The following is a 26,884-nucleotide window of genomic DNA, read 5'->3' as shown; positions in this document are numbered from 1 at the left end:
ACGACATCGATTGCGAATTTTACAATTAACTTCCATAATTTACACATAGATTGATGAAATTCTACCAAACCAACATTCGTATACCAAAAGGAATGATCAATAAAAACATAACTTCTTAATAGTGGGTATATATGATTCGTCACAATCATATATACTACCAAAATCATTTATCTTCAATAAATAATGATTTTTATATCAATATGTATATTTAAAGTTATTTTAACAATTTATTTTTAATAATAAATATTATTTAACAAATTACTTGTTTTATTGTATATTTTTTACTAAACTAATAATCAATTAGAGGATGAGCAGACAAAAACTGAAAACCTTTTGAAAACAATAAAATTACTAGAGTTTTTTTTAGCAAAAAAGAATTTAAAATTTAGTTCTAAGTTAGTGGGGTTTTACCAGAAATAGAATTAAGAGACAATAAAAATTTACTATAAATTCAATGATATTAAAGGATTTTAAATCAGTTTTAATTTGTTAACATAGAGAAAAGCAAAGATTTTTACGATGAAACTTTTAATCGGTTTAACCATTTTGATTGTAGTAGCTGTTGTTAACTGTCATCCAGCTTTTGAAATACAAAATGATGCAGAGACTTTGGAAGGTGTTGATGTCAATGCCGGATTCGATGCGAATGTAAATGCCGATGCTGAAATTACACGTAAAACTCGTAGTTTTATTGGTAGACGACCTTGTTGTGGTGGAGGTTTTGGTGGTGGCGGTTTTGGCGGTTTTGGCGGTGGAGGTTATGGCCGCCGTCGCCCATATTATGGTGGTGGTGGTTTTGGCAGACCTTATGGAGGTGGTGGTGGCGGCTTCTCCTCGGCTAGTGCCAGTGCTAGTGCTTCCTCATCATCATTTGGATTCGGCAAATAGTTATTAAATAATTCAAAGGATTGCAAAACAGAAATGAGTATTAAATAATTTATTGTGTGTGTAGTACATTAGTTGTAAAATTATTCAATTATTAAAATTTAATAGAGTTCAAATAACATTTCTAGTATAAAGATTTTGGTGTTCAGTACAACTTTTATAGGTGTTGGTTTTTATTGCTCAATTACAATTGTATAACTTGTAAACTGCTACTTAGTGAAAATGTAGAAAATAAAAGTTGTATTAAATATGAAATCGTTTTTGGTTTAGTGAATGTGTTTTTATAACCACCGTTTTTTTCATTCCATTTGTAACACATCGAAATATTGGGTCCTTGTTAAATTCTAAGACGATCTTGCCATGTCCGTCCCCCTCAGAAAATGACTTTAATACTGGCTTCAGAATACAAATATAGCGGTGAAGTTCAACACAATAAAGTTTTTTACGAGCGAAAATCTCTCTTCCGAATTTTATTAGAATCGGTCCATAAATGACCCTACCCATATATAAGGCCCCCGACAGAAATTTACTTTAGCGCACATTTTTGGATTAAAAATGCGAGTATAGCTATGAAATTCGATGGATAAAAGTAATTTTATTATAAGCCAAAATTTTATAATAATATCAACTTAATGCTTATAAGCAGGGAAACCAAAATATGCAAATGCATGTTTTTTGTGGTGCATATTTTGATGTTTTCGCTTTTTTCCTTTTTTATACATTTTTAATTTTTTTTCAAAACTTTATTTAAAAAAAATAAAATTCTATTTTTTATTTTTTTTAATTTTTTAGCCTATTTTACAATTTTGAAAAAAAAAATTTCGTTATGTTATAGTTTTTTATTCAATAAAGCATTATATTTTAAATCGGACATAAAACCGATTACTTTTGACTTCATGAGACCAATCCACTTTTATAGTTTAAAAAACTAATTATTGGAATTTATGACAACACCGATTAAAATGTCAGTTTAAAAGCTATTAATACAATTGGAAGAAATGTGTCAAACTTTGTCGTTTGAAAAATGTTTTTTGGGGACCAAATGGTTTCATGTTATTTATTGGTTATCTGAACGTAAAACGGAATTCTATTATACTAGTTCTTCAAACTATGAGATGAAACATTTAAAAAAAAAAATGTTGTAGGATATAGAATATGACATTAAACATTTATTATTTCATTACAATTTCAAAAAGACTGACTTTTCAATGTTAAAAAATAAAAAAAAAATTATTTTTGGAGCATATATTTTAAATTTTAAAGCGCTTAAAACACTTTTTTAGAGCATGTTTTCGGTTTCCCTGCTTATAAGAAAGTATTCGATTTATTTGATGATTCGGCGTAGTCGAATATAACACTTTACATATAATGTGTGCAGACGTTTTATACATAAATATGGATAATTTCGTGTCAAGTGACCTAATATAAAAAATCCATTTAGATGAAAGGTTTGTACTATAAGGAAGTAGGCCCGGTAAATATTTTTTTGGTGAATAACTGCCGGAGTTAGAGAGGGTCAAAGTTGAACAGTATGGTCATATGTGGTGAGTGTAACATTTCACCTATTGGTTCTAGCAAAAATTGTATAAGGAACTTTAGTTAGCTATTTCTAATAAATGTATTTTTGGCCATTGTTTTTATTTTCAATTACGAGGTAACCAATGTTGACCCAGTAAAAAGAGAACTTTCAAAGAAGCAAAAAAGTAGTTGAATTTACTCCATGGATGTACTGAAAAAATTTAACACAAGCTTGTCATAGGACTCCAAATTCACTACATCTGAATTTATTCTCAGGCAGTAATTTCTATGTTCTTTTTTTGGAAGTTATTAGGAATGCAACTAATTTGACTTAAATAATATTAACATAAATACATAAAAAATTACATGCATTTATTAATTAACTCCAAAATATATTCCAAAACAATTCAAAATTTAGTACAAAAAAATTGGATTGGGAAGCCAAATATCACCACTTCAAAAGAAGTCACATAGTGCTTCTTTCGACTTCTTTGTAATTTTTTTATTTTATAATTATTTCGTTTTATTTATGCTGAAGCTTCTTCGACTTAAAACCACGTCGAGATACCAAATTATAATTTTAAAATAAAAACGTTAATAAGCCACTGTGCAAAAAAATATGGGAACGGATCCGTAACATTTACCCTATACCACATTATGCGTTAATGCTGGGAACTTAAATATCGGTCCTATAGACACCTTGAAGTTAAGCGATTGACTCAGAATAACTTCCTAAAACCGGGGTTTTGAATTGGCAATCAAATGTCAATTAACAATAAGACTAGTTAATTTAAAAATAAATTTAATCTGATTTTTATCCCTTTTGATGTTTTTGAGTACAAGATTAAACATCGCAGTGTTGCCATACAACAGAAACGTCACTGTTTGTTATTAAAACGATGCATGTTTTATAAAAAAGAAGAAGACAATTGTAAATGTAATGAGAAAAATAATAAAAACTTAAATTTAAAACAAAAAATATATTATTAAGTCTACATAATTTGTACAAATCGATGAATCAAACATTTTAATGTTTATTTTAACAAAAATTGTATTAATTTTTTTGGCATCAGCTGTTTTCACTTTTACATTCCTCGCTCAAGTTTAAACCACCTCTATTGGACGCTTACGATAGCAAACAAAATTAGCTGATTGAGTATTCAAAAACAACTTTCGAAGATTAATTTTAATTTAATCCCTATAATTTTACCTAAATATTGGCCCTAAGTCGATTTGCCCGTTCAGTTGGCTGGCTGTGAATGTAAACTTTGTGCGCAATGTACAGATCGCAATTTGGACCAAACGTGTGTTTTGGAACAGGGAAAAATTTTATTAAAAATAATTGAAATGAAAAAAATTGCCAAATAAAATATTTTTAATACGTACAACAGCGATTGTGAATTCGACCATTAATTTTTGAAATATTACGAGGATTATTTATTAATTCAAATATATTATAGGATATCATACGGTCATACATAACTGTATATACGATTTGTAAAATTTTTAAGAAAATTGAATTGTATTTATAAAAACAATATATAATCGATCAAGCCTCTCTTGAAGTTGTCATGGATGTCAAAATTACAGTAATGGTGGAGGTCCACACCACACGTTCTACTCTTTCTCGCATTCTAATCGTCTTTCAAAAGAAGTAGAATAAATGTATTTGTATGCTGAATGTTACAAGCACTAAAGCGTAGAATGCCTTGACGCGTAAAATGCTTAGACACACTGGGAAACTTTTGATTTTGTGTGTTTAAGAAAGAGATGGTTGATATATCTTTTTCTTTCTCTCACACACAAAAATCAAAAGTATCCCAAAAAAGTTTTCTAGTGTGAACAAGGTCTTAAAAAGATCTCCTTTCAACTTTTGTAAGCGTCATTTGACATTTTATATTCTTTACTTAATACGTATCTATCACTTTGAATAAATTAAAATGAGTTTAATGAAAAATATATAAAAGCTGTAGAAAAAACGCGAAGTTTTTAAAAAATAAAACAAAAAAATTACGCTTAAAAAGCGTCGCATGTAACTTAAAATGTAGAATGGGAAGTAGGTATGAAAAGCGTGGTGTGGACCTCCGTCTAAAGGTTACAAACTGGGAACTATATTAACAGATTTTTCAATTTCTTCATGTAACTTCTCTATCAAGTATGTCACACATTTCGATTGAAATGGTTTCAATTCCATATTATAATTTCGATCGATTTTGTGCTAGATTTTACAAATTTCAGAAAAATATAAAATTATATTGATTTTATTTTAATTGATTCAAATTGTGTAGTTTTTCAAAAAGAATCGTATATTAGTAAAGTAGTAAAACTTTAAGAAAAGAATTTCCGAAAGATTTTTTCCTTTTCTGAAAAAGTAAAAGCACGGAAATATATAATTAAATATGCATTAAAATATGTAGCAACAGAAGACTTTAGGGATTGACTTAGTTAACTTTATTTGTAAATTAACTAATTTTTTTTAATTTATTTCAAAAATGTTAGATAAATAGCACAAAATTTTTATTTAATTATCGAACTTTCGTTTGTCGTTGACTGTATAATTTTGTATAATTAAATTCCTAAAAGTATGTTAGCTATTTAATGTTTTTAATCTAAAAAAAATCTATTACAAAATGGGTAATGTTTCCTATTTATAATTTATTTTATTTTTTATAATATTTTGTGGTTTTAAAACATTGCACTCGTGCTGTAATTAAACTGCGAATGTCGCTTATTTTTTATAAATTTTAGCAAAAATTGTTTAAAGAGTAAACACGAGCAATTTCTAAAACCACATTTAATAATGAAAAGAATACAATTATTATAAAGATAATTATTATTATCTTTGTGCATTTAATCGTCATACGCTTACAAAATAAACAAAAAAATATTGTTTTTGTTTTATTTAATTTAAAAATTTAATTTATGATATAATGAAATGTTATTATTGCATTATAATAATATTTTAAAATAATGACCATTGAAACAAGTTCTATTGGGTTTTTTTTTTTAACAAAAACACTTATTGTGTTAATAATTTTAAAATTAAATCATTTATTTTGCATTCAAAGTAGATTTTTAAAAGATAAATTATTACGACTTTCACTTAATTTGTGTCAGTAAAATATTTACTGGTTTTACGTCTTGATATTTAGTAGGAATATATATATAGAATTATATTCAAATCTGTTTAATATAAATCAATAAAGTGTGCTTTCAAATGGAAAAGAATACAAATTTCCGAATATGATGGTGAATAATATTCAATAATTATGAAAACTTGCAAAGCACAGTTTACGATTTTCTCTAGCCGCAAAACATATATCGTCTCGAAATTCATTTGAAGACATCTCCTTTAATCTATATGTATTTCTGTGAAATTCCAGATGCAGTTTTCCCAACAATAAGTAATATCGTGTTAACAGTTTGTACTCTATATGGGACTATGTCGATTCTTAAACCATAAGCTTTCTTTTATGCAAATTTAAATTATTGCAATATATACATAAGTATAAAAGAAAATTCCAGATAAATCAGTGCTTTTAAGTCATTAACGAACATGGACCTTAAATGAAAGCTATAGGAATTATGGGTAAACTCTCTTTAAAATCTTTTACCAATATCATTGACTAATGAAATACGCTGACAAAAAAAGTTATCGGTGACGAAACATGAGTATATTATGTGTATTAATAATTCATGCCACGAAACTTTGTCATAGCCCTCATAAAAGTCCATCATTCGATCAAAATTAGTTCCATATTTCGTCATCTGAAATACAAAATGTCGTGACAAACGTAATGGACCATGTTGTGTGAACAATTTTGACATCCATACGTACATTTGGGCACAAAATTGGTGGACTGACTATAGTGGGCGTGGCACCTCTAATAGAAAGTAAATATTAAATCAATATTACAGTTACAGTCCTACAATTTTGTTAAAAACACTTCAGTGTCCCACATCTCCCATAATATCTGCATATAATAGCGTGGTAATTTTTTTATCTGGAAACAATAAACTTTTTAGGAACAATGAAAGGACTTTCATTAGTGGATCTTGGAAACTCTCGTTTATATATAACTAGTTAGTTAGTTAGTTAGTTAGTTAGTTAGTTAGTTAGTTAGTAAGTTAGTTAGTTAGTTAGTTAGTTAGTTAGTTAGTTAGTTAGTTAGTTAGTTAGTTAGTTAGTTAGTTAGTTAGTTACTTAGTTAGTTAGTTAGTTAGTTAGTTAATAAGTAAGTAAGTTAGTTAGTTAGTTAGTTAGTTAGTTAGTTAGTTAGTTAGTTAGTTAGTTAGTTAGTTAGTTAGTTAGTTAGTTAGTTAGTTAGGAGTGAAGTATGTACACGAATTTAATCCGAAGAAATACATCTAGGACTTTAACGTTGGTTATCGAGTTCATTCTTATGAAATTATTATAACTGAGAAGCTATTCAAAGTTTAAAAAACTTTCAACATTTGGGCGTGCACGCAGACAAAAAGCATGATTGTGGTAACCATGTTTTAAGAGCAACATATTATGGTTGAAATTATGATTGTAGTCTAAATATATTATGGTTATTGTAACAATTTTAAAATATTATGTTATGAATAAATACAATATAAATATTATATCATAATATTTTTTTTATTATACATGACTATGTTGTGATAAAATGTCGTTTAAAAAATATGTATCGAAATCAAATTTATTTTTATTAATTAATAAAATTGCAGTTTCTATAAAACTAAAAATTAAAAATCTTCAAAACATGACACGATTTACAAATTACAATTTGTGTCACAAAAACATAACCACAATATTCTATACAAAGTGAAATACTTATAAATATAATGTTATAAACCAAATGATAATTATTTCAACTCATTTTATTGTCGCGTAAAACTACACACATACAAAAACTAATATGTGTGAAGTGTATGGCTGATGTTGTTTTGTTGTTGTACCAACAGATATAGAACAATAAAACATAATGGTTATTTATAACAACATAACATATAATGGTTATTTGTAAGTTTAAATGGTTGTTAGTAACATTAAATGTTTTTTTTCTTACCATTATTTAGTTATCAATAGGCTTCGTCAAAGTGCCAAAAAAAACATGCTTAGTCCATATTTCATCAAATTATCTTGAAAATTGCGGCCTGTACCTTGCGCACAGCCGGGCAAACGGATGGACGGACATGTCTTAATCGACGCAAAACTATGCTGAATCGATCGGTATACTTTATGGTGTTTATTGGACCAATATATTTGTGTGTTACAAACATCAGCACAAACGTTTAATACCCTCCCCACTATAGTGGTGTAGGGTAGAAATATATGAACATATTTAAATTTTTAAACATTACAATGGCAAAGTTTGGTATATGATTTCGCATTGTCAAAAACTTTTATTATAAACCCAATATGGGTTAAATCTACCATGTGTGTTGTCATTCATTCACAAAATTGTAGGTGCTCCAAATTTTTAACTAATAAAGATTTAATAATATAGTACTTAACAGATGTTTGATATCTAAACGCCATTTAAAAAGTATACGGAAGTGATATAAATGTTCGCACGCCACAGAAACGAAAAATTCATCAAATCGTTTGTGTTGTCAACAAAATTTGCCTAAAATTAAAATCAGTAAATAAAACAAACAAAACAAAATTGATAATGAAATTTTCAATGTCAGTGAAGAGATTGAAAATTTTTTACCGCTTTATGACAAATTTAGCAATAATAAAAATAAAAAACATAAACATAAGAGGTGGGCGTCATGCAAAAAAAAAAAAAACATTAAAAGTATAATAAACAACAAATTTGACGAAAAATTTGCTAAAATAGAAAAAAAAAACAAAATTATTTCAACATAGAACGAGTTAATGACGAAGTTGTTTAGAAGATTTGTATAATAGTTTTATTTGATTGTTAGTGAGAACTTAATATGTAGTTGACTTAGATTTCCGTTCGCCGGCAAAAAGTAATACCAGCAGAATACACATTTACTCAGTCAGCATGAAGGTCTACAAGATATTAATTTTAATTTTTGGAAATTTTGAAAAACTAATATTTTCTTGTAGTCGGTTTCTTTAAAATAGTTAAATAGAAATACAATCACACACAAAGATACATCCAAATCAAATCTAACAAACTGTAAATTTTAATAAAACTTTAAGCAAAACTATATTTTAAAATTAGTTTAGTTTTATTTTTAAGTGGATTAACAACTTCTTTTAAGTAGCACCTAACGGCATAAAATTAAATAGAATTTGAATTTAAAACGAAAATAATAAAAACAAAATGAAAACGAAATCGAAATTTGTAATATATTTGGTGTTGCTAAGTTCTCTAGTTGTGCTAACATCGGCTCAAAATCGTTATCGTAATCGTAATGGAGCCTCAAATCGTAATCGCGGCAACAATGATGCGACTGAACAAGGTCGCACCTTGGGTCTTATACGTCCACTTTTGGGTCTAGGTCTAAGTACTATTGCTAGGCCATTTACACCGTTTGGTTTTGATGCACCTATTGCACCAGCTGCATCATCTGGTGCTGCACAATCTGATCCCTATTATGGGGGCTATGGTGGTTATACTCCCAACTATTTTGGAGGTTATAATTATTTCGGTGGCTATCCTGCATACCGACCTTTTGGTGGTTATCCTCCTCTACCTTTCTTTGGTGGTTATAGACCTCAAGTTTATCCTGGAAACTATGGCGGCTATCCTCAATACAATGGCTACGGCGCCCAACGTCCTCTTTATAGCAATTCTAGACCAAGTCCTATTGCTCAACGTCCCAATGTGGGACTACCATCTAGTCTGTCACCTACAAGTTCATCTGTTACCGCACCAATGACTGGCAGTGGTACTGCAAATCCTCAAGCAGCTCAAGTAGCAAACTTGTTGGGTCAACTTTTAGGTCAACAATTGCGTCCACTTTTAAATCAAGGTGCTGCTTCACCAGCTCATGATGTTCCCGGTGTTGCTCCTAGTAGTTTGCAAGAAAGACGCTACAGAAATCGTAATTATTCAGGTTAATTAGTTTAAACCTTTAGTTTATGAAATTACTGTTACTTTATTTTTAAGTTTTTTTTACATAGTTTTAAGGCGATTGTTAATAAAGTATTTTTATACGAAAAAAGTATTAAGAAAAAAATAAGATTTATGTGTTATTATTCTGCAAAAGGTTTTTAAAAAAGCTTATATTAAAGTTAATCAATTTTAAAGCTTTTTAAAAATTATATAATTTTTACTAATTCCGGTATTGTAAAACAGGTGGACATGGCTTTATCGACTCACTTTAAACAGACAAAATGTTTCCCAATTTTTTAATGCAGCAATAATTTTTAAAATTCCAACTCCTTTGTCAGCATATCTCAGGCTAAATAGGTTCGAAATCGTGCTTTATTCATTTGGTTATGCTACATGTGTTGCTCTCTAGTTCATTCGGAAGTGTCGTGGCCTGTTGTGATACCCTTAGAATTACCATCCTCTAATGTTGAGAGTTAGTACATAAAAGGTTCTCCTCCACTCTCTTCTTGTGAATGAGCCGGTATTTCAAATAAAATCGATTTACTAGTGATGCGTCTCTGAGACATTTCAGATCATATAAAAGAACTCTACCAAGAGTAGAGTGGTCTGTGCTCTTGTAAGGCTTGGTAGTCACTAGGTAGTAGGTGTTGTAACGACCCCTCTTCTTCCTCATTCAAACAAACGCTACAGTAGCTACAACATTGGGCCTATATATTCCGAAATATGTACAGTTATATAGTGCTCAATAATTATACTTGATATTCTAAAAGTGTCTAATCATCTATTATGTTTAATAAGGATACCAGGAGAGTGTCAATATCTCTTTGAGCTAGAGTTGAGTATAGGGACGACCTTTGTTGCGCATTTATTAAATATCTCAATTCCCCGGATTTTCACTCATGTCCTGGAATCCATATCAATTCAACCAAAAATCCAAAAATTGGTTTAGCCTTTCTCGATTTATTAAAAAAAAAATCAGATAAAGTAACTTTTAAACTAATTTAGTGTAGGGGACCTAATATACAGTTATATAGGTACTTTAGTAGTTATATACAGACAGTAATTAGTGTTTAACTAGAATTAACACTAACAGAATAAATTTGCATTAAATATTTTTTAACAACTTGATGACAATTAATTATTTCAACTTGTGAAAGTGATAAGTGTTTTTTAAATGTCATGCTACTGTTGAATAAAATATTTAATTGACTACCGTTTATATTCACCAATGAAATAAAAAGGACTACGACAATCTCACTTCCATATTTTTATAGTTCTCTGATTAGAATAAATTTATGAAAAACATATTTCAGTCAAATTTTACCCTGATATCGCTATTGATTTTGACCTTATCGATTTTGACCTATTGCTACTTATTGGCAACTCCGAATAAACTTTTTGAGAATGACTTCAGAAGCAGTGAATTTGAAATCAAATAAAAAGGATTTCTCTCTTCATGCCAGTGCTTCCATGGAATAAAGCCCAATTCTTTTTCGTTTCTTTTAAAGTTCTTTTTTTGCGGTTAATAAATGTTAATATTTCATTCATAATTATTAATTATGATGACTAATGGATGAGTCTACATACAATTTTTTTCCATTATATATTTATTGCATTATTTTCATAATTTATTTTGAAAAATCAATGAACTTGTACTTGTTTTTAAAAATCACACAAATATGTATGTTTTTTATTAAAAAGTAGTTAAGTCGGAACCACATGAAAGTGACAAAACTCGTACTAATAATTCGCAGTTACCTGCATATTCATTAGGGGGTATTGTTCATTTTTGCTAGACTTTTCTGAAGTTTATAATACATAATTGAACTTGTTTGTTTCAAAAATACCGTGTTGGCCCTTTACTAAACACTTGACTTATTTTTCCGTAGTGCAACTATTTTGTCAATAGTTTCCGATCATTAGTCCTGGAAATATATTAGTTTAGCAGGCAGCGGGTCTGTTGTATGCCCAATTTAATAAAAAATGTTAGTGTAAAACCCTATAGGGAACTGTAAAAGGTTGAAATAACTTAACTTAAAATTTAAAACAAAATTAAAACGCACCCTAATATCTTTAAACACATGCCCTTTAAACAGAATTTTTGAAAATTCTTAGACATATTTAATACTTAATAGCCCAGCAAACATTTTTATATTTTTGATCACATTTGAGTCACAATCTTACAAAGAGTCATACTCTTTTGTACGATTAAAATTATACTTTCGTCAGAAAAAAATAGTACCCATCAAAAAAGATTATTTTTGTCATTCTGTATGTAACACATCGAAATATTCGCCTAAGACCCATAAAAGTATATATTTTTTTGGATACTTATTATTTTCTGAGACGATCTAGCCAAGTCTGTTTGACTGTCCGATGAAATGATGGTAACAACCACATGGGAGGAATTCAAATTTAGCATAACCCAGCAAAAATTTTCATTACCTAGTAATCTAGAAAGTGATATTGGAATCACGTGGAAACTAATTACTTTTGGGGTGAATAACTAATTATTTTTGTTCGACGAGGTTCAAATAATATTTACCTACCTTAAACAAGTTAATAAATGGTTAATAATTTGATTACAAAAACTTTGCGAAATAACTATTTACAAATAAACCTACAAATATGTTATGTGATAGCTAGTTATTTTGGGCCGACTTTGTATGTAGAAAATAAAAAATAAAAAATTCCTCTGCCGGGATTTGAACCCAGTCATTCAGTTGTTTTCTATGTTTCTCACTTCAGCCTCTTACTCGATGCTCCATTAACATGTTGCTTTTTGTAATTTTGATAACGGCTTTTTACAAAAATATATAAATGAATGTTATTTAGAAAAAAAATAAACAGTATTCAGCAGGGCTCGAACCACGAACCCCCTGTTTGTTAAATGAACGACCTAGACAATAGAGCCAAAACAAATCCAAATTGTTTTGTTCTTTACCAGTAAACACTCATTACCAAGTAATATATGAAATAACTACTGGTTATTACCAAAAATTTCAGATTTTTGCTGGGAAAGGTTTGTTTCGTATTGGAAATAGCTAAATCGGTCCACGTTTTCACATAGCGCCCATACAAGTGGCGAAAAATTATTTTAACAGTCATAACCGGTTTAAAAATACCATTATAACGATGAAATTCTACGTTAATAAGTCTCATGCGAACGTAAATCTCTTAACCAAAATTTATGAGGATTGGTTCATTATTGACCCTAGTTATGTATGTGGAAAACTCTCTACTAACTTATGTGAGGATCGGTACATAAATGACCTTGACCACATATTATGTCATTTTTAGAAAATGACTTTAAGGCTTCGACATAAACAAGTTTTGTAGAAGCAAACTTAAGTGAAGATCGGTTTTTAGAAAATGGCTTTACGCTCATTGCTAGCTTAAAAATAAGAGTAAAAATGAACAAAAAACAAAAAATGAATTATCTCTAAAATTGCGACTTGCAGTTTTATTACAATATTTTCAATTCATATTCGGGGGTACAGTTGTATGGGGGCTAGGTGAAATAATGGACCGATCTTAACCATTTTCAATAGGGTTCGTCCCTGGACAATAGAAGATCATGTAACAAATTTCATTCAATTATCTTTAAAATTGCGGCCTGTAGTTTGATAACAAGGACATAGCTAAATCGACTCAGATACTTTAAGGTGGGTATAGAACCAATATTATTGTGCGTTACAAACATCAACACAAACCCAATATACCCTCCCCACTAAAGTGGTATAACAAATTTTGTAGGAACCAAAATCTTTTTACCAAATCTTGTGAGGATCGGTAAATAATTGATCATTTCGATAAAAACTCATTTTACTACTTAATTAATCATCCAACAATCTTTCGAAATGTTAGCTGGGTAATGTCATAAAAGAACATGAAATAAAGTAGTATTAATTTGTTGTACACGTTCAGAGAACAAAAAATCCCAATTCGTAAGTCAAGGTGTGAACTACAACGATTTTGTTTACATTATGAATTTAAGCCCAGCAAAAAATGAATGCCTATAAAAAAGCATACATTAGTTGCGCAAAATGCAGTAAAAGTTTGAAATTCAAAAAGGAAATACATCATTTGAATTCACAAAATAATATTTTCGAAACAGCTGTGTAACGAGGAAACAACATGCGTTTTTTCTTACTAGTAACCATATTGGTTTTAGTCGGTGTGATAGCGGCAATTCCATCTTCTCCTGATAATGTGGAAAAGGGAGTCAATTTGTTAGATGTCGCTGATGCAGGAGACTTACATTCCAATGATGGCGTTCGTGAAGCCCGCCATTGGGGAGGCGGATGGGGAGGATGGGGCGGTGGTTGGGGTGGCCGCTGGGGTGGATGGGGCGGCGGTTGGGGTGGTCGCTGGGGCGGTGGATGGGGAGGTGGCGGATGGGGTGGTCGCAGATGGGGAGGAGGTTGGGGTGGATGGGGAGGTGGTTGGGGAGGTGGTTTTTGATAAAACTAAACAACTTGTAAAAGTAACAATTTGTATTTATCATCTAACTTGTATATTTTAAGTTTTTAAATATTTTTAACTAATAAATATGTTGTAATTTTTTGTAGAAAAAATTATTTTTGTTTTCTTTTATTTATTGGCATTTAATAGATTTTTAACATAAGAGAATAAAAATAATTAATTAATACAATGCAAGCGTTCTCATACAACAATTCCATTTCGTTATACTTCACAGAGTATGAATAATTTTTAATTCGTAGGTCGTGACCATTATGTACATTTTGAATATAACTTTTACACAATTTTTGGAAATTTCAAAACGGCCATAGATAGGGCCAGAAGTATACATCAAAAAAGTATAGCACTTTTTCACGAGCGTTAAAATACAAATGGCAAATGTCTTGTTTTCGATTTTTTCTTTAAACAAAATTAAAATTTTTTTGATATAAACAGGTATTATTTGTTGACCACGACATTTATACGGAAACAAATCAAGGATAAGAGCAGCGGTTTAATTTTGATTTCTTTTTCATAATAATGAATTTATTTTGATTATTTTCTTATTTCCGATGTATTAAATCAATTTATGGATGAAAAACAAATTTCTAAAAGACACTTCGTATGAAGACTAGTAGCAAATATGGTTCGATACAAAAAATATATAATTTAAATGAGGACCGATCTTTATGAAATTTGGCAAGATCGTCAAGGCTTGTAGAGAACTTATAAATTATACTTGTAGGTTTTACTATTTTTTTAAACTTGTACAAGAAGGGGGTAACACGGGTAAATAACATTTTCGGTGAAGCTTTTGAAAGTATCACAATTTTAAAGACTACGATTTTTATATTAGTATATGTATATATAGTTGTTTGTAGTATATGTACTTGGATGGTATTATGGGTAAGCTAAAAAGTAGGTCAAATTCACTTGAAATTTTCATTGTTTTTTTTCTTAACTTATTAGTTATCTCAGAGTGTACCAAAGATCACTCAATAAATTGACAAACGTTATTTTTTCTCATCGGGAACAATTGTGTTCAAAATTATATCAATCGAACCAAAATTTCCCATAACCTATATACATTTTCTCGAAAATAGATTTATCGTAAATAACTTCGACAAAAATATAAGTATTTTGCACAAATCTATATATATTAGGGTTGTTAATTATTCGTATTTAAAATTATTCGAATAAAAGCTTACAATATTTTTTTTATTCGAGTAGTCGACAAAATTTTAAAAAGTATTCGAATTTTCGAACGAATAACGAATTAAAGTTTTTATTCGAATAAATTAATAAAATATGAATAATACTTATCAAACACCACCAAAATCTTAAGATACGCATAAAAACAGTACCATAAAAGATCATGTCCCAAATTTCATTGAATTATCTCCAAAATTGCGGCCTGTAGTTTGATTACAAGGTTTACATGGACGGACAGAAAGACGGACGGACGGACATAGCTAAATCGACTCAGGAAATGATTGGTATACTTTAAGGTGGGTATAGGATCAATATTATTGTGCATTACAAACATTAGCACAAACTCAATATACCCTCCCCACTAAAGTGGTGTAGGGTATAAATATGATATTTTTTAGAATTTGATGTCACTATGTGCCAAAAAATATAATATTCTGCAATATCCTTCGAAAACACTTTTCCCATTTTTCATCAAAAATGATCTATATACATCAAAATACCAGTATAGCAACTAAACTAAACAGGTTTTTTAGGAACTATCAGTTATACTTATTGTAAGCATTTAAAAAATTCATAGGATCGAATCTAAAACAGGAAGCATTATACTTTTAATATTGTAAAATATAAATTTTTATAAATTGCAAAAAGTGCTGAAATATTTGTTTCAATTATAATAAATCTTTTGATTTAGTATTCGTGTATTTCTTTAATAAGTTATGGGTAAAAATAAAAATTAAAAATTTATTCCAACATTCGATTATTCGAAAAAAATTATTGCAATTATTCTTTATTCTAAATTAATTTTTTTTATAATACAAATACCTTCAATCACTGAAAAAAAATCTCTGAAAGGAAATTGTAAAAGCTGTCTTTTGAGCAAAAAATATTTAATAAAAAAGTGCGCTGTATGCCTAAAATGTCCTCCTTTGTCACCCTCTAACTCCAACATCCTTTCAAGAAAAATTATTTTTTTAAGTAATAATAAAATAAAATATTTTAAAAATTTATAATTAAATTACAAATCAAAACAAAAGCGTCATATTATTTTAAATGATTTTGAATATTTTTAAAGTGATAGATACAAAAATAAAATTTTTACAAAATGGTGTTACTTCTTTTATATAATTGGGTTTTTTTAGGAGCAATAAACTTCAACTTGTTTTAAAAAGCAATTGAATTTTATTTTTTTTACAAAAATTTTGCCATATTGGGATCACATTTTCAGATAAAATATCTTAAATAAAATTTATTTACATGCGCATGCCCAACCGTTTACACACCCCCTTTCAATGGAATTTTTGAAAATATTTTCGTCATAAAATTTATATATGTACATATGCACTTCTGAAGTTGTTGTACGAGTTTAAATAAAACAAAAATGGTAAAGTGCTTCTAAAAACTTCCCATTCAAAAGTGTAAATTACCAAAATTTTATTTACTTTTAGAATTTTAATATTGCTGAAATTAAAAAAGTATAAAAAGCCTTTCATAATTTTCCCAAAATACAGTACAAGTTTAATATTCTAAGTCAAAACAACAAAGCAAATTTAATTTGTGAAAACTACGAAAAAGAAATATCATGCGTCTTTTGCTACTACTCGCCTTAATGGGCCTTGTTGTGGTGACAATGGCAATACCAACTATCCCGGAGAATAAATATAAACAACAACAAATCACTCTGTATGATGTTGCCGATGCTGGAGATTTACATTCCAATGAAGCTCTTCGTCTAGCGCGTCATTGGGGCGGAGGATGGGGAGGTGGCTGGGGAGGATGGGGAGGATGGGGAGGAGGATGGGGAGGTGGCTGGGGTGGAGGCTGGGGTCATGGTGGCTGGGGACATGGTGGCTGGGGTCATGGCGGCTGGGGATGGGGATAAAACCTCAGAAACTGGAACAATTTATGTTAATACTTCTTATTGATACTTTAAATATGAAAAATATTTGAAATTAAAGCAGAAATATTGAAAAAAAATTTACTTGTGTGTAACATCAATCTATATTCAACTGAGACCCAACAGAGAATATATATGTATTTTTTGGCCTATATAATGTCATAGCTTTACTTGCAGTTTAGAGAGATTTTCAGCTGTTTTTCGATGTCCACTTCCATGGGGGCTATGTAAAAACGTGGATAATATAGCCCATTTTCAATGGACCACACAAACCTTACCTATAGGAAATATTTTGCTCTATCTGTTCAAACTCGATTATACTGTCAACAGAGAGACGGACGGACATGGCTAGTATACATATATATACTTATATGAGTCTATAAGCAATATTCAAATGTGTTGCAATCGGAATGACTGAACGATTTTTTTGATGGTGGGTATTGTGCTTCTACTAATACTTTCTCACCAGTTAGGTCTTTGACAGGGGACTTAGGTCCTTGACAGTCAGTTTCGCCTATATACTACTATATGACATATGCTATATGTTATTGTTATCAGCATTATTACTGATGTAGTGATTTGTATTTAACGTTAATAACTCTCTTCAAAATACTGGAATCTTCTCCAACTTTTATAGATATAAATAAGTAAGAAATTTTAGCCGGGCGTGGCTGACCATAAAATACCCTACACCTGTTACAAATATAAAATGTGATTGAGTTTTCATATTAAAACATTTAGATTTAAATATACTTTTACTTAAGCCATTTTTTGTTAAATAAAATTGTGTACATTTAAGTCAAATTTTGAAGGGGCTTTTTATGGGGACTAGGGTCAAATAAGGTTCTATAGTTATAAAATTCATGTTATATTAATATATAAAGTTTTATAATTAACTTATAACCATATGTATTGCGATTCAGTTTAGCATAACTTTTATAAATCACTTCCTCAAATTTAATGAGGGAAAGCCAATATTTGATCCTAACTTCATTATAAAGCTTATGCTAGAAATATTAGCAATAAATAACAAGTAAGAGTGTTATATTCGGCCATGCCGAATCTTAAATACCCACCATCAAATCATTCTTATTAATAAATTTTGATATTATCGATCTATGTTGAATCATATGTCAATATTAATATGAACATCGGAGAAATATTTGGAAGAGGGCCTTTAATAAGGTGGTAACCTTAATAGGGGCACATACAAACATTTTTATGAGAAATTTCACCAGTAAGTTATGAGTCAGTTATAGACCGATTTCCTTTATATTTGAAAAAGAGTTTTTGGTTAGTACAAAACTTGTTTATGTATTATTTGGTAGTTGTTCTAGCAGTTTTAAGCTTGCTTTAAGGTAATTTTTTAAGGGGGCTTTACAAGGGGGATAGGGTTAATTAAGGACCGATCCTTATAAAATTTTACAAAGAGCATTTAGCTCACACAAAACTTGTTTATGTAGAATTTTACTGGTATACTCAAATTTTTTGAGTCAGTAATAAGCCTTAAAGTCATTTTCTGAAGGGGATCGTATATGGGGGTACGGATAATTATGGAAAATCACTTTAGTTCCTATAAAGCTTTTCTATGCCGAATTTTAATGCTATTTCTATATATATATATATATATATATATATATATATATATATATATATATATATATATATATATATATATATATATATATATATATATATATATATAATATATATATATAATATATATATATAATATATATATATATATATATATATATATATATATATATATATATATATATATATATATATTATATATATATAATATATATATATATATATATATATATATTATATATATATATATATATATATATATATATGTTTCTTAAGGTCAGATATGAGCATTAAAGTCATTTTCTGAAGGGGGCCTTATATGGGGCATAGGGCAAATTATAAACAGATTTTTATAAAATTTTACGAAGATATTTTAATTCATATAAAACATGTTTGTGGCAAATTTCACCGCTATAGATGCATCTCTAAGCCAGTTATGAACGATGAAGTTATTTTCTGAAGGGGACCTCATATGAAGGCTAGGCAAAAACGTGGACCGATATTGTCCACTTTCAATAAGGATTGAGCTTTTTGCTAGCACGAAACTTGTTTATGTAGAATTTTACCGCTTTTTGAGTCAGTAATGAGAGTTAAAGTCATTGGGGGGTAGGGTCATTTATGGACCGATCCTTATAAAATTCTATGAAGAGATTTATTTCCCATAAAACATGTTTGTGCCGAATTTCACTGCTATTGATGCTTCTGTTAGCCAGATATGGGCGATAAAGTCATTGTCTGAAGGGGGTCTTATATGGGGGGTAGGGTCAATAATTGGCCGATCCTTATAAGATTCTGCGAAGAGATTTATGTCCCCATGAAATATGTTTGTGCTGAATTACACCGCTATTGATGCTTCTGTTAGACAGATATGGGCGATAAAGTCATTTTCTAAAGGGGGCCTTATATGGGGGCTAGGGGAAATCGTGGACCGATAATGTCCATTTTAAATAACAAACAAATTGCATCAACTATAAGTATTTATACAAAATTTCAGCTCGCTCTCCACTTCCATTCGGACTCTATCGTGTTTTCAACAGATAGACGGACATGGCTAAATCGTCTTAGAATCTAATAAGAACCCAGAATATATATACTTGTATGGGTCTTAGACGAATTTTTCAATGTGTTACAAAAGGAATGACAAAAACAATATGGTGGGTATACTTCCAGACTTAAATCTATCTACGTTCTAAATTTCAAGGATATCGGTAGAGCCGTCTAGGCGTTATTGAGGAATTTTATGCTGATATCTACGTTTAGTAATGATATATATGAATTTACGTGGTTATCGGAAGTGGGCCTTATATGGAAGCTATGCCTAATTATTGACCGATCCGAAAAATGTTTTTTTCTCATTCGATGTATGAAATTTGCACCAAGGTTAGTACTATAAAGTAGAGTAGGAAGGGGATCATTGCCATTGGGGCACATCTGTCAAAGGGAATAATTTGTAAACCGAGTTATCGATTATCTCACATTATCAAATTTTGTTTTCATTTATCGATTATCTATCATCCTAGAAAGTTTTACTTTACGCATTAGGGGAGGCAGACGTGATTAATTGTTTTTTAAAGGTCTGCAAAAATACTTTACTGAGTGTATTTTTTGTGCTAACTTTTTAATTTTTTGTGATAGAAAAAATATATTGGTTGGTGATAGAATGTCAATAATGTCGATAACATAATTTGAAGCCCGAAAAAAAATTTATACTAAAACCCACACACCCGCACAATGCATATTCTCCAAAAATTTGGTTAAAATTAGAAAAAATCAGTAATAATTTGTTTTAACTTTTTTGTTATGTTAAATAAACAACAAATATCTTGTTTATTATACATTGTTCCATGAATTAAAGTGTAAAACAGCAAAATATGGTTTTATTTTTGTAATTTTTTGTTTTATTTTACTAATGACAAATCTACCCCATCCCCTGGCGTATTTAACCCATGGGTGGGGCGTTTTACCGTTTTTGATCAATGCGAAAATTTTTTAATTATGTACATTAAAATGACTTAGGAAAGATCAAAAAGAATAAAACTAAAGCCAACATATCTAAGTATCCGAACCAAGAAAAAAATTAAAAATATATATTACAGTTTTGATTTGAGTCCGTCTCAAAAAAAGTGGCTATGGTCCCCCTTCTACCCTAGTCACCATACACAGCTTTAAATGTTAGAATCCACTGGACATAGTGGGTTATTTTGGTAATATAGGATTTTATACTAAAAAGTGTCACTTTTCATTTATTGGTCCAATGAGTAGAGATAGCTTACTGTTTCCGAATAAAATTTTAAAATTTTCACTTATTGGTCCTAGCAAAAATTATCCAAAGAGGTGAAAAATTGCTATCTAAACTCCTTCGGGTAATTTTTCCTAGGCCTAAAAGGTGAGCTACACTCATTTAAATAGTAGCCTGTATGACCAAAATGTCAAATATGACTCATTCTAAGTCTGTCAGTTCTTGACCGATTGAGCTAAAAACTTTTGTCTCCCGTAATATCCAAAAAATTTAAAAATTTTATCCAAATCCATTTTTTGAGTTGGTTCACTTGATATGAATGTATTTATTAGGAAGCTAACGAGGTATAAAGATATGTCTAAAAATCAATTAATAGTTCCACTCAAACTTGAAGATCTTCGGAAAATTATTGATATGTATATTCTACTTTTTCTATATCCTGTTTAAATTTTACCATCAATTAATCATCCATTGGAGATGACACACTTAAATATATTTTATAGACAATATTTAAATTATATCAAGTTTATAAAAGGTGCATGAACTGTATTGTTTGCACTTGTTTTAAAATAAACACGTATTGTAACAATAACAATTTTTTGTTAGATTTTGGTTAAGAACTTTTAGCATGATATACTATATACATATTAATTTTAACTTTAAATCTCAGTCCTATAAAACATCGTAATTTTTTGTAAACAATCTATAGTGCTCATCTCTAGCTAAAAGTAATAACATCGTTTAGTAATTCGTTTACAAAGTAAAAAAACAAATATTATCGTCATGAAACTGTTCATAGCGGTTTTAGTCCTGTGCTCGTTGGCCATTTGCTTTGGTTCGCCCATTGACAGTAAGAATTTGAAATCATTATTGGGCATTGAAGCCTCTGCTCATAATGATAATAATGGACAAATTCATGCAGACAAGCCTGAACACATCAAAGCTGACAATACTGAACACATTCGTATAGCTCGTCATCATGGTTATGGCGGTTATGGCGGATATGGTGGTTACGGAGGTTATGGCGGATATGGTGGTTATGGAGGTTATGGCGGATATGGTGGCCTTGGTTATGGAGGATACGGCGGATATTACGGATAAGATATTATTTAAATATAACATTTTTTGTGTGAAATAAATAAAAAAAGTATATGTTGATAAAATCGTATTATTTTGTTATTTATTTAATATGCTACATCAGATCGAGACAACTAGAAAAGTGATTTTGTTAATCCACTTGTTTTGTCTTAAAATTTTATCAAAAATATTTTACATCTAATGTCATCTCAGCAATATAAACAATAAAAGTTTATATTAATGATTATCTGAGTGATTACAGTGCTTCTATAATTTCGTTTTGGGAATCTTATGTTATTTTTGGTGTGGAATTTTTAAAACTTTTGGATTTTATGAAACTAGTTTTAGTGAAAAGTTTGTTCACATTTGTAATGGTTTTGCTATGGAATCTCTAATTTTTTAAATTTCAGAACTTAAACAAGTGTAATGTCTATGAATTCTTCGTGATTCTCTTTTTATACCCTACACCAATTTAGTGGAGGGAGTATATTGGATTTGTACTGATGCTTGTAACGCATAATAATATTGTTCCTATACCCACCTTAAAGTATTCAAATCGGATCAGAATCATTTCTGAGTCGATTTAGCTATTTCCGTCTGTTCATGTAAGCCTTGTTATCAAACAAGTTTGCAATTTTGAAAATAATTCAATGAAATTTGGTACATGATCTTCTGTTGTCCCAGGGACGAAGCCTATTGAAAATGGTCAAGACCTAGCCCCCATACAACGGAACTCCCGAATAGGGCTTGTAAACATTGTAATCAAACTACAGTTCGCAATTTTAGAGATAATTCAATCAAATTTGGCACATGATCTCCTATGGTAGCATAGACAAAGCCTATTAGAAATTGTTAACATCGGTCCATTATTTTACCAAGCGCCCATACAACTATCACATAATACCCTACACCTGTTTGCAGCTTTTTGTCGATATACGAGTATATTAAACATAATTATAAACTTACAAGCCCTATTCGGCAGGTTCAGTTATATGGGGGTAGGTAAAAAAATGCACCGATGTTAACGATTTCTATTATCCCAGGCTTAGTCCGTGGGATAATAGAAGATCATGTACCAAATTTTATTGTGTTATTTAAAAAATTGCGACCTGTAGTTTGATTACAAATTTTACATGGACTAACAAACTGACAGACGGACGGCCATAGCAAAATCGACACAGAAAAGTCGATTGATTTACTTTAAGGTGGGTATATTATTGTGCGTTACAAACATTAGCACAAACCCAATATACCCTCTCTACTAAAGTGGTGTAGCATATAATTATGTTTAATATACTCGTATCTCGACAAAAAGTTGCAAAATGTTCTATATCATGTAATATTGAACATCGTGTAATTTACACTATACCAAATTGGGTCATCATGAATAGTTCTACACAAGCCATAATGACCCTCATGAACTATGTAATTATATGGCCTCATTTGACCGTAGACCCTATAAAAAGTCCCTTTGTCTTAAATGTCTGCAATATTATTCAACAATAAATGGCCTAAGTAAGTATATCTGAGGCAAGATACAATTCAACTCAAATCCTTTACTATGAAAACTAAATTACACTTTGTTTTTGTAAAAGGCGTCGGCCTATTCCGACTATAATTTCTTACTTCTTTCTTTATGGATCTTTCCGCAAAGGCCTCGAATTATTAAATGAAATTTTTTACAGTATTATTTCTATCGCAGTAAATTAATACCAATCATTGTTAGTTAGGAATGTTATTTCCGGAAAAATATAATTTCCAAAATACTTGGATTTAACTTCGACGAATGCTTGACAGAGGCAAAGAAAGTGCACCAAAGTTTCATTATCCTTATCACTTGTTCTACATTCATTTGAATCTGCACGTCCAATATTCCAAGAGGCATTATTTTATACTCTTAACCATATTTTAAGCTTTAGTTGAGTCTAATGGATTGGACTAGGACTCTCTTATCTCGATTAGGCTTCTAACTGGTATAATTACTAGGCACTGTATGAATGGACATATGTCAGAACGTATGGGCTACCCAAATCATAGCCACTGTAGAAGCTGCTTAGACGAAGAGGAAGTGGAATCGATACAACACTTTCTATGTTACTGTCCAGTCTTACAAGAGTACAGACCTGGGTAGAGCTCTTTTCCATAATCTAGACTGTCTCAGAGATACGTCACTGAATAACATGATCGGTTTTATTAAAAGCACCGGCTGGTTTATATGGAGACCGAACGAAGCAAGTAGTCAACGAAATTAGGGAGGGTAACCATTTTCTCATCGCTAGGGAATGGCAATTCTAAGGGCATCACAATGAGCCACAAGGCCACCGAGTGAACTCGCTTGCTAGTGAGCAACCCACGTAACCTAACCTAAGTCTAATGGTTTTGCAATCGTCAGGTTAACTACCTCGAGCTCTCTGTCCTTTAAAGCTCTGGAAGAGAACTTTTTTACAATCCAATACGGTCTTAGAAATAATTCTATAACCTATGGGCGTCATAAATTTTCCTTTTAAATTTACACATTCCGTTATTGCTCGGATTTCTGCCTGGAAACTTGTGCTATGATACGGTAAAAGGGGGTTTATTTCAGTTTTTTGGTCTTTAATAAAAAATCCCAGGCCGTTTTTTCTCAATGTTGCAACGGATTCCTACTGAATTTTGCTTTCGCTTAACAGCATTAAGTCATATAATTTCTATTCTATTTTGTTGTCTCCAATAAATGAAAATAAAGTTGTTTATGATATATGTATACTCGACAAATATTAGAAATGACACTAATTCATTCGTAATTCGTAGGTAATTCAAACTGAAATAAGAACTGCTTATGTAATTCGCAGCTGAAATTGTGTATGGAGATTCTTAATTTGGGATTGAATGAATAAAAGAGTGAATGAAGAATAAATGATAACACAAACAAATTTAGTCAGGAATAAAACATACATGTATGTACTTTATTATATTCGCAAAATAAAATATTTATATTCGAAGAAAAACGATAACAAAAATGGATAAAGTTTTAGCCCCAGCCGCCACCTCCCCAACCACCTCGTCCACCCCATCCGCCACCTCCCCAACCACCACGACCACCCCAGCCACCACCTCCCCAACCGCCACGTCCACCCCAGCCGCCTCCACCCCAACCTCCTCGTCCACCCCAGCCACCTCCACCCCAACCTCCTCGTCCGCCCCAGCCACCTCCTCCCCAGTGTCGAGCAAAACGATCGGCACTATTAGAATATAAGTCTCCAGCATCGGCGACATCCAATAAAGTGGTTGGTCGTTCTAAATACTCCAAAGAAGCTGGTATGGCCGTTATTGCCACAACGAAGCCCAACAGGGCCAAAAGCAACAAAAGACGCATGTTACACGTAATTATTGAAAATATGAATCTTTTTCACTTCTGATGTGTTCTTACGTTGAAAAGCAAACCTGTACTGCATTTTTTGGTGGATATTAAAGCCTTTTTATATGTTTCCAATTTTATCAGGGCAGAAGTTTCAAATAATATAATAATTGCAACGTAATTAATATTTATTATTTATTTTATTATTTTTTTAATTATTTAAAAGTAATTTGTGTAAGGTGCCTTGATTTGATTTGTTTCGTTTATTTATTTGATTCAAAGTTGTATGCATATCTGTAATTTAATATAAAAAAATCCTTTTTGATAAAAAAAAATTAAAAGGTATACGTTTTGTTTAAATTTCAAGTTGTTACTTACAATAAAAAAACATTTGTATATATTAAGCATAAACTAATTACTTCAAAACTTAATTTCTAAATTTTAAAAATGTTTGTTAAATGGATTTAAAACAGGTAAAAGTGTTTTATTCGACCATGCCGAATTCTATATGCCTACCATCAAATCATTGCAAAAACGGAAAGGGGCTTTAAATGGGGGTAGGATAGACCGATATTCATAAAAGTTAGTAGAGAGATTTTGGCTCATTTTGGGATCTATTATAAATCGATCCACATAAAATTTTGTAAAGAGATTTAAGACTTGTTTATGTGAAATTTCATATTTCAAATCAGTTATAACTGTTAGAAATGTTTTCCGGTGGTTTAACCTGTACTGGGGCTATGCGTAATCATGGACCGGTATTGACCATTTCCAATACCAAACAAACATTAACTATAGGTAATAGTAGTGTCAAATCATTTCGTGCTTTAAACATACAGAAAGGGTATATACATCCTTCTCACGAATGTGAAGGATATAAAAATAATGATCTCAATACCACTTTTATAGGTTAGGTTGATAAGAGGTATATATAAATATAAATCTAGGCCACTATCGGGCCTGTTGTGCGCTTCTTTTTATGAAAAAAATACTCCTAATATAACAGTAAAACTATTTTTACTTGCAGCTACTTTTATTCTAGTTTCTCAAGTGGTCATTATAAAGAAGATAATGGTCAATTATAATCCAATCCTCATAAAATTTGTTAGAATGAATTTTCTAGCAACTTATTAAACTTGCTAACTATACAGGTTCTATTAAGCCGGTTATGAGCGTTAAATTGATTTTCTGAAGTATCTCCATACATTACAATATAATTTTTGCATGCATACAACTAAATAATGGAAAATTTTATCACGGTTGCTATATAATTAATTATTTATGGCTTAATCGAGGGTCCACTTGAATTGGGGCTAAGAGAAATCATGGATCGATATTGTTCATTTTTAATGTCAAATAAACATTAGCAATAGGCAACATCCATCGTAATTACAACAGACGACGGACCATTGCCTAGGACCAATATTTCGTTGTGTTATAAATGGAATAATAAACTCAGTACACTCCCATTTTTATACCCATCATCAAAAAAGGTATATTGACATTCCGTTTGTAACATATCGAAATATTGGTCATAGACCCACAAAGCATATATATATTCTGGCTCCTCATTAAATACTAATACGATCTAGCCATTTCTGTCCGTCTGTCTGTTGCAAGCACGATAGAGTCCAAATGGAAAG

At 30.5% G+C, this 26,884-nt stretch overlaps 5 protein-coding genes across 5 annotated transcripts; 4 read left to right on the top strand and 1 right to left on the bottom strand.

Moving 5' to 3' along the window:
• The first annotated feature begins 519 nt into the window (after positions 1-519).
• On the top strand, positions 520-888 carry LOC111689442 (ATP-dependent RNA helicase DED1-like). Its single transcript, XM_023451914.2, has one exon. It carries the CDS (start codon positions 520-522, stop codon positions 886-888), a length of 369 nt encoding a protein of 122 aa, XP_023307682.2.
• Positions 889-5,033: 4,145 nt separating this feature from the next.
• LOC111688736 lies at positions 5,034-9,431 on the top strand. The gene is made up of 2 exons (XM_023451245.2): positions 5,034-5,037; positions 8,743-9,431. The coding sequence occupies exons 1-2, from the start codon at positions 5,034-5,036 to the stop codon at positions 9,429-9,431; spliced, it is 693 nt and encodes a 230-aa protein (XP_023307013.2).
• A 4,057-nt stretch (positions 9,432-13,488) lies between these two features.
• On the top strand, positions 13,489-16,977 carry LOC111688732 (neuropeptide-like protein 32). Its single transcript, XM_023451241.2, has 2 exons — positions 13,489-13,866; positions 16,850-16,977. The coding sequence occupies exons 1-2, from the start codon at positions 13,563-13,565 to the stop codon at positions 16,975-16,977; spliced, it is 432 nt and encodes a 143-aa protein (XP_023307009.2). The 5' UTR covers positions 13,489-13,562.
• A 4,570-nt stretch (positions 16,978-21,547) lies between these two features.
• LOC111688725 (cold shock protein 2-like) lies at positions 21,548-21,981 on the top strand. The gene has a single exon (XM_023451235.2). It carries the CDS (start codon positions 21,611-21,613, stop codon positions 21,926-21,928), a length of 318 nt encoding a protein of 105 aa, XP_023307003.2. The 5' UTR covers positions 21,548-21,610; the 3' UTR covers positions 21,929-21,981.
• Positions 21,982-24,899: 2,918 nt separating this feature from the next.
• On the bottom strand, positions 24,900-25,502 carry LOC111688717 (protein FAM98B-like). The gene has a single exon (XM_023451223.2). The coding sequence runs from the start codon at positions 25,257-25,259 to the stop codon at positions 24,915-24,917; it is 345 nt and encodes a 114-aa protein (XP_023306991.1). The 5' UTR covers positions 25,260-25,502; the 3' UTR covers positions 24,900-24,914.
• Between the last annotated feature and the right edge of the window lie 1,382 nt (positions 25,503-26,884).

This window comes from Lucilia cuprina, chromosome 6, assembly GCF_022045245.1.
Source record: "Lucilia cuprina isolate Lc7/37 chromosome 6, ASM2204524v1, whole genome shotgun sequence".
NCBI classification, from domain to species: domain Eukaryota; kingdom Metazoa; phylum Arthropoda; class Insecta; order Diptera; family Calliphoridae; genus Lucilia; species Lucilia cuprina.
This window is presented reverse-complemented; position numbering and strand designations above follow the sequence as displayed.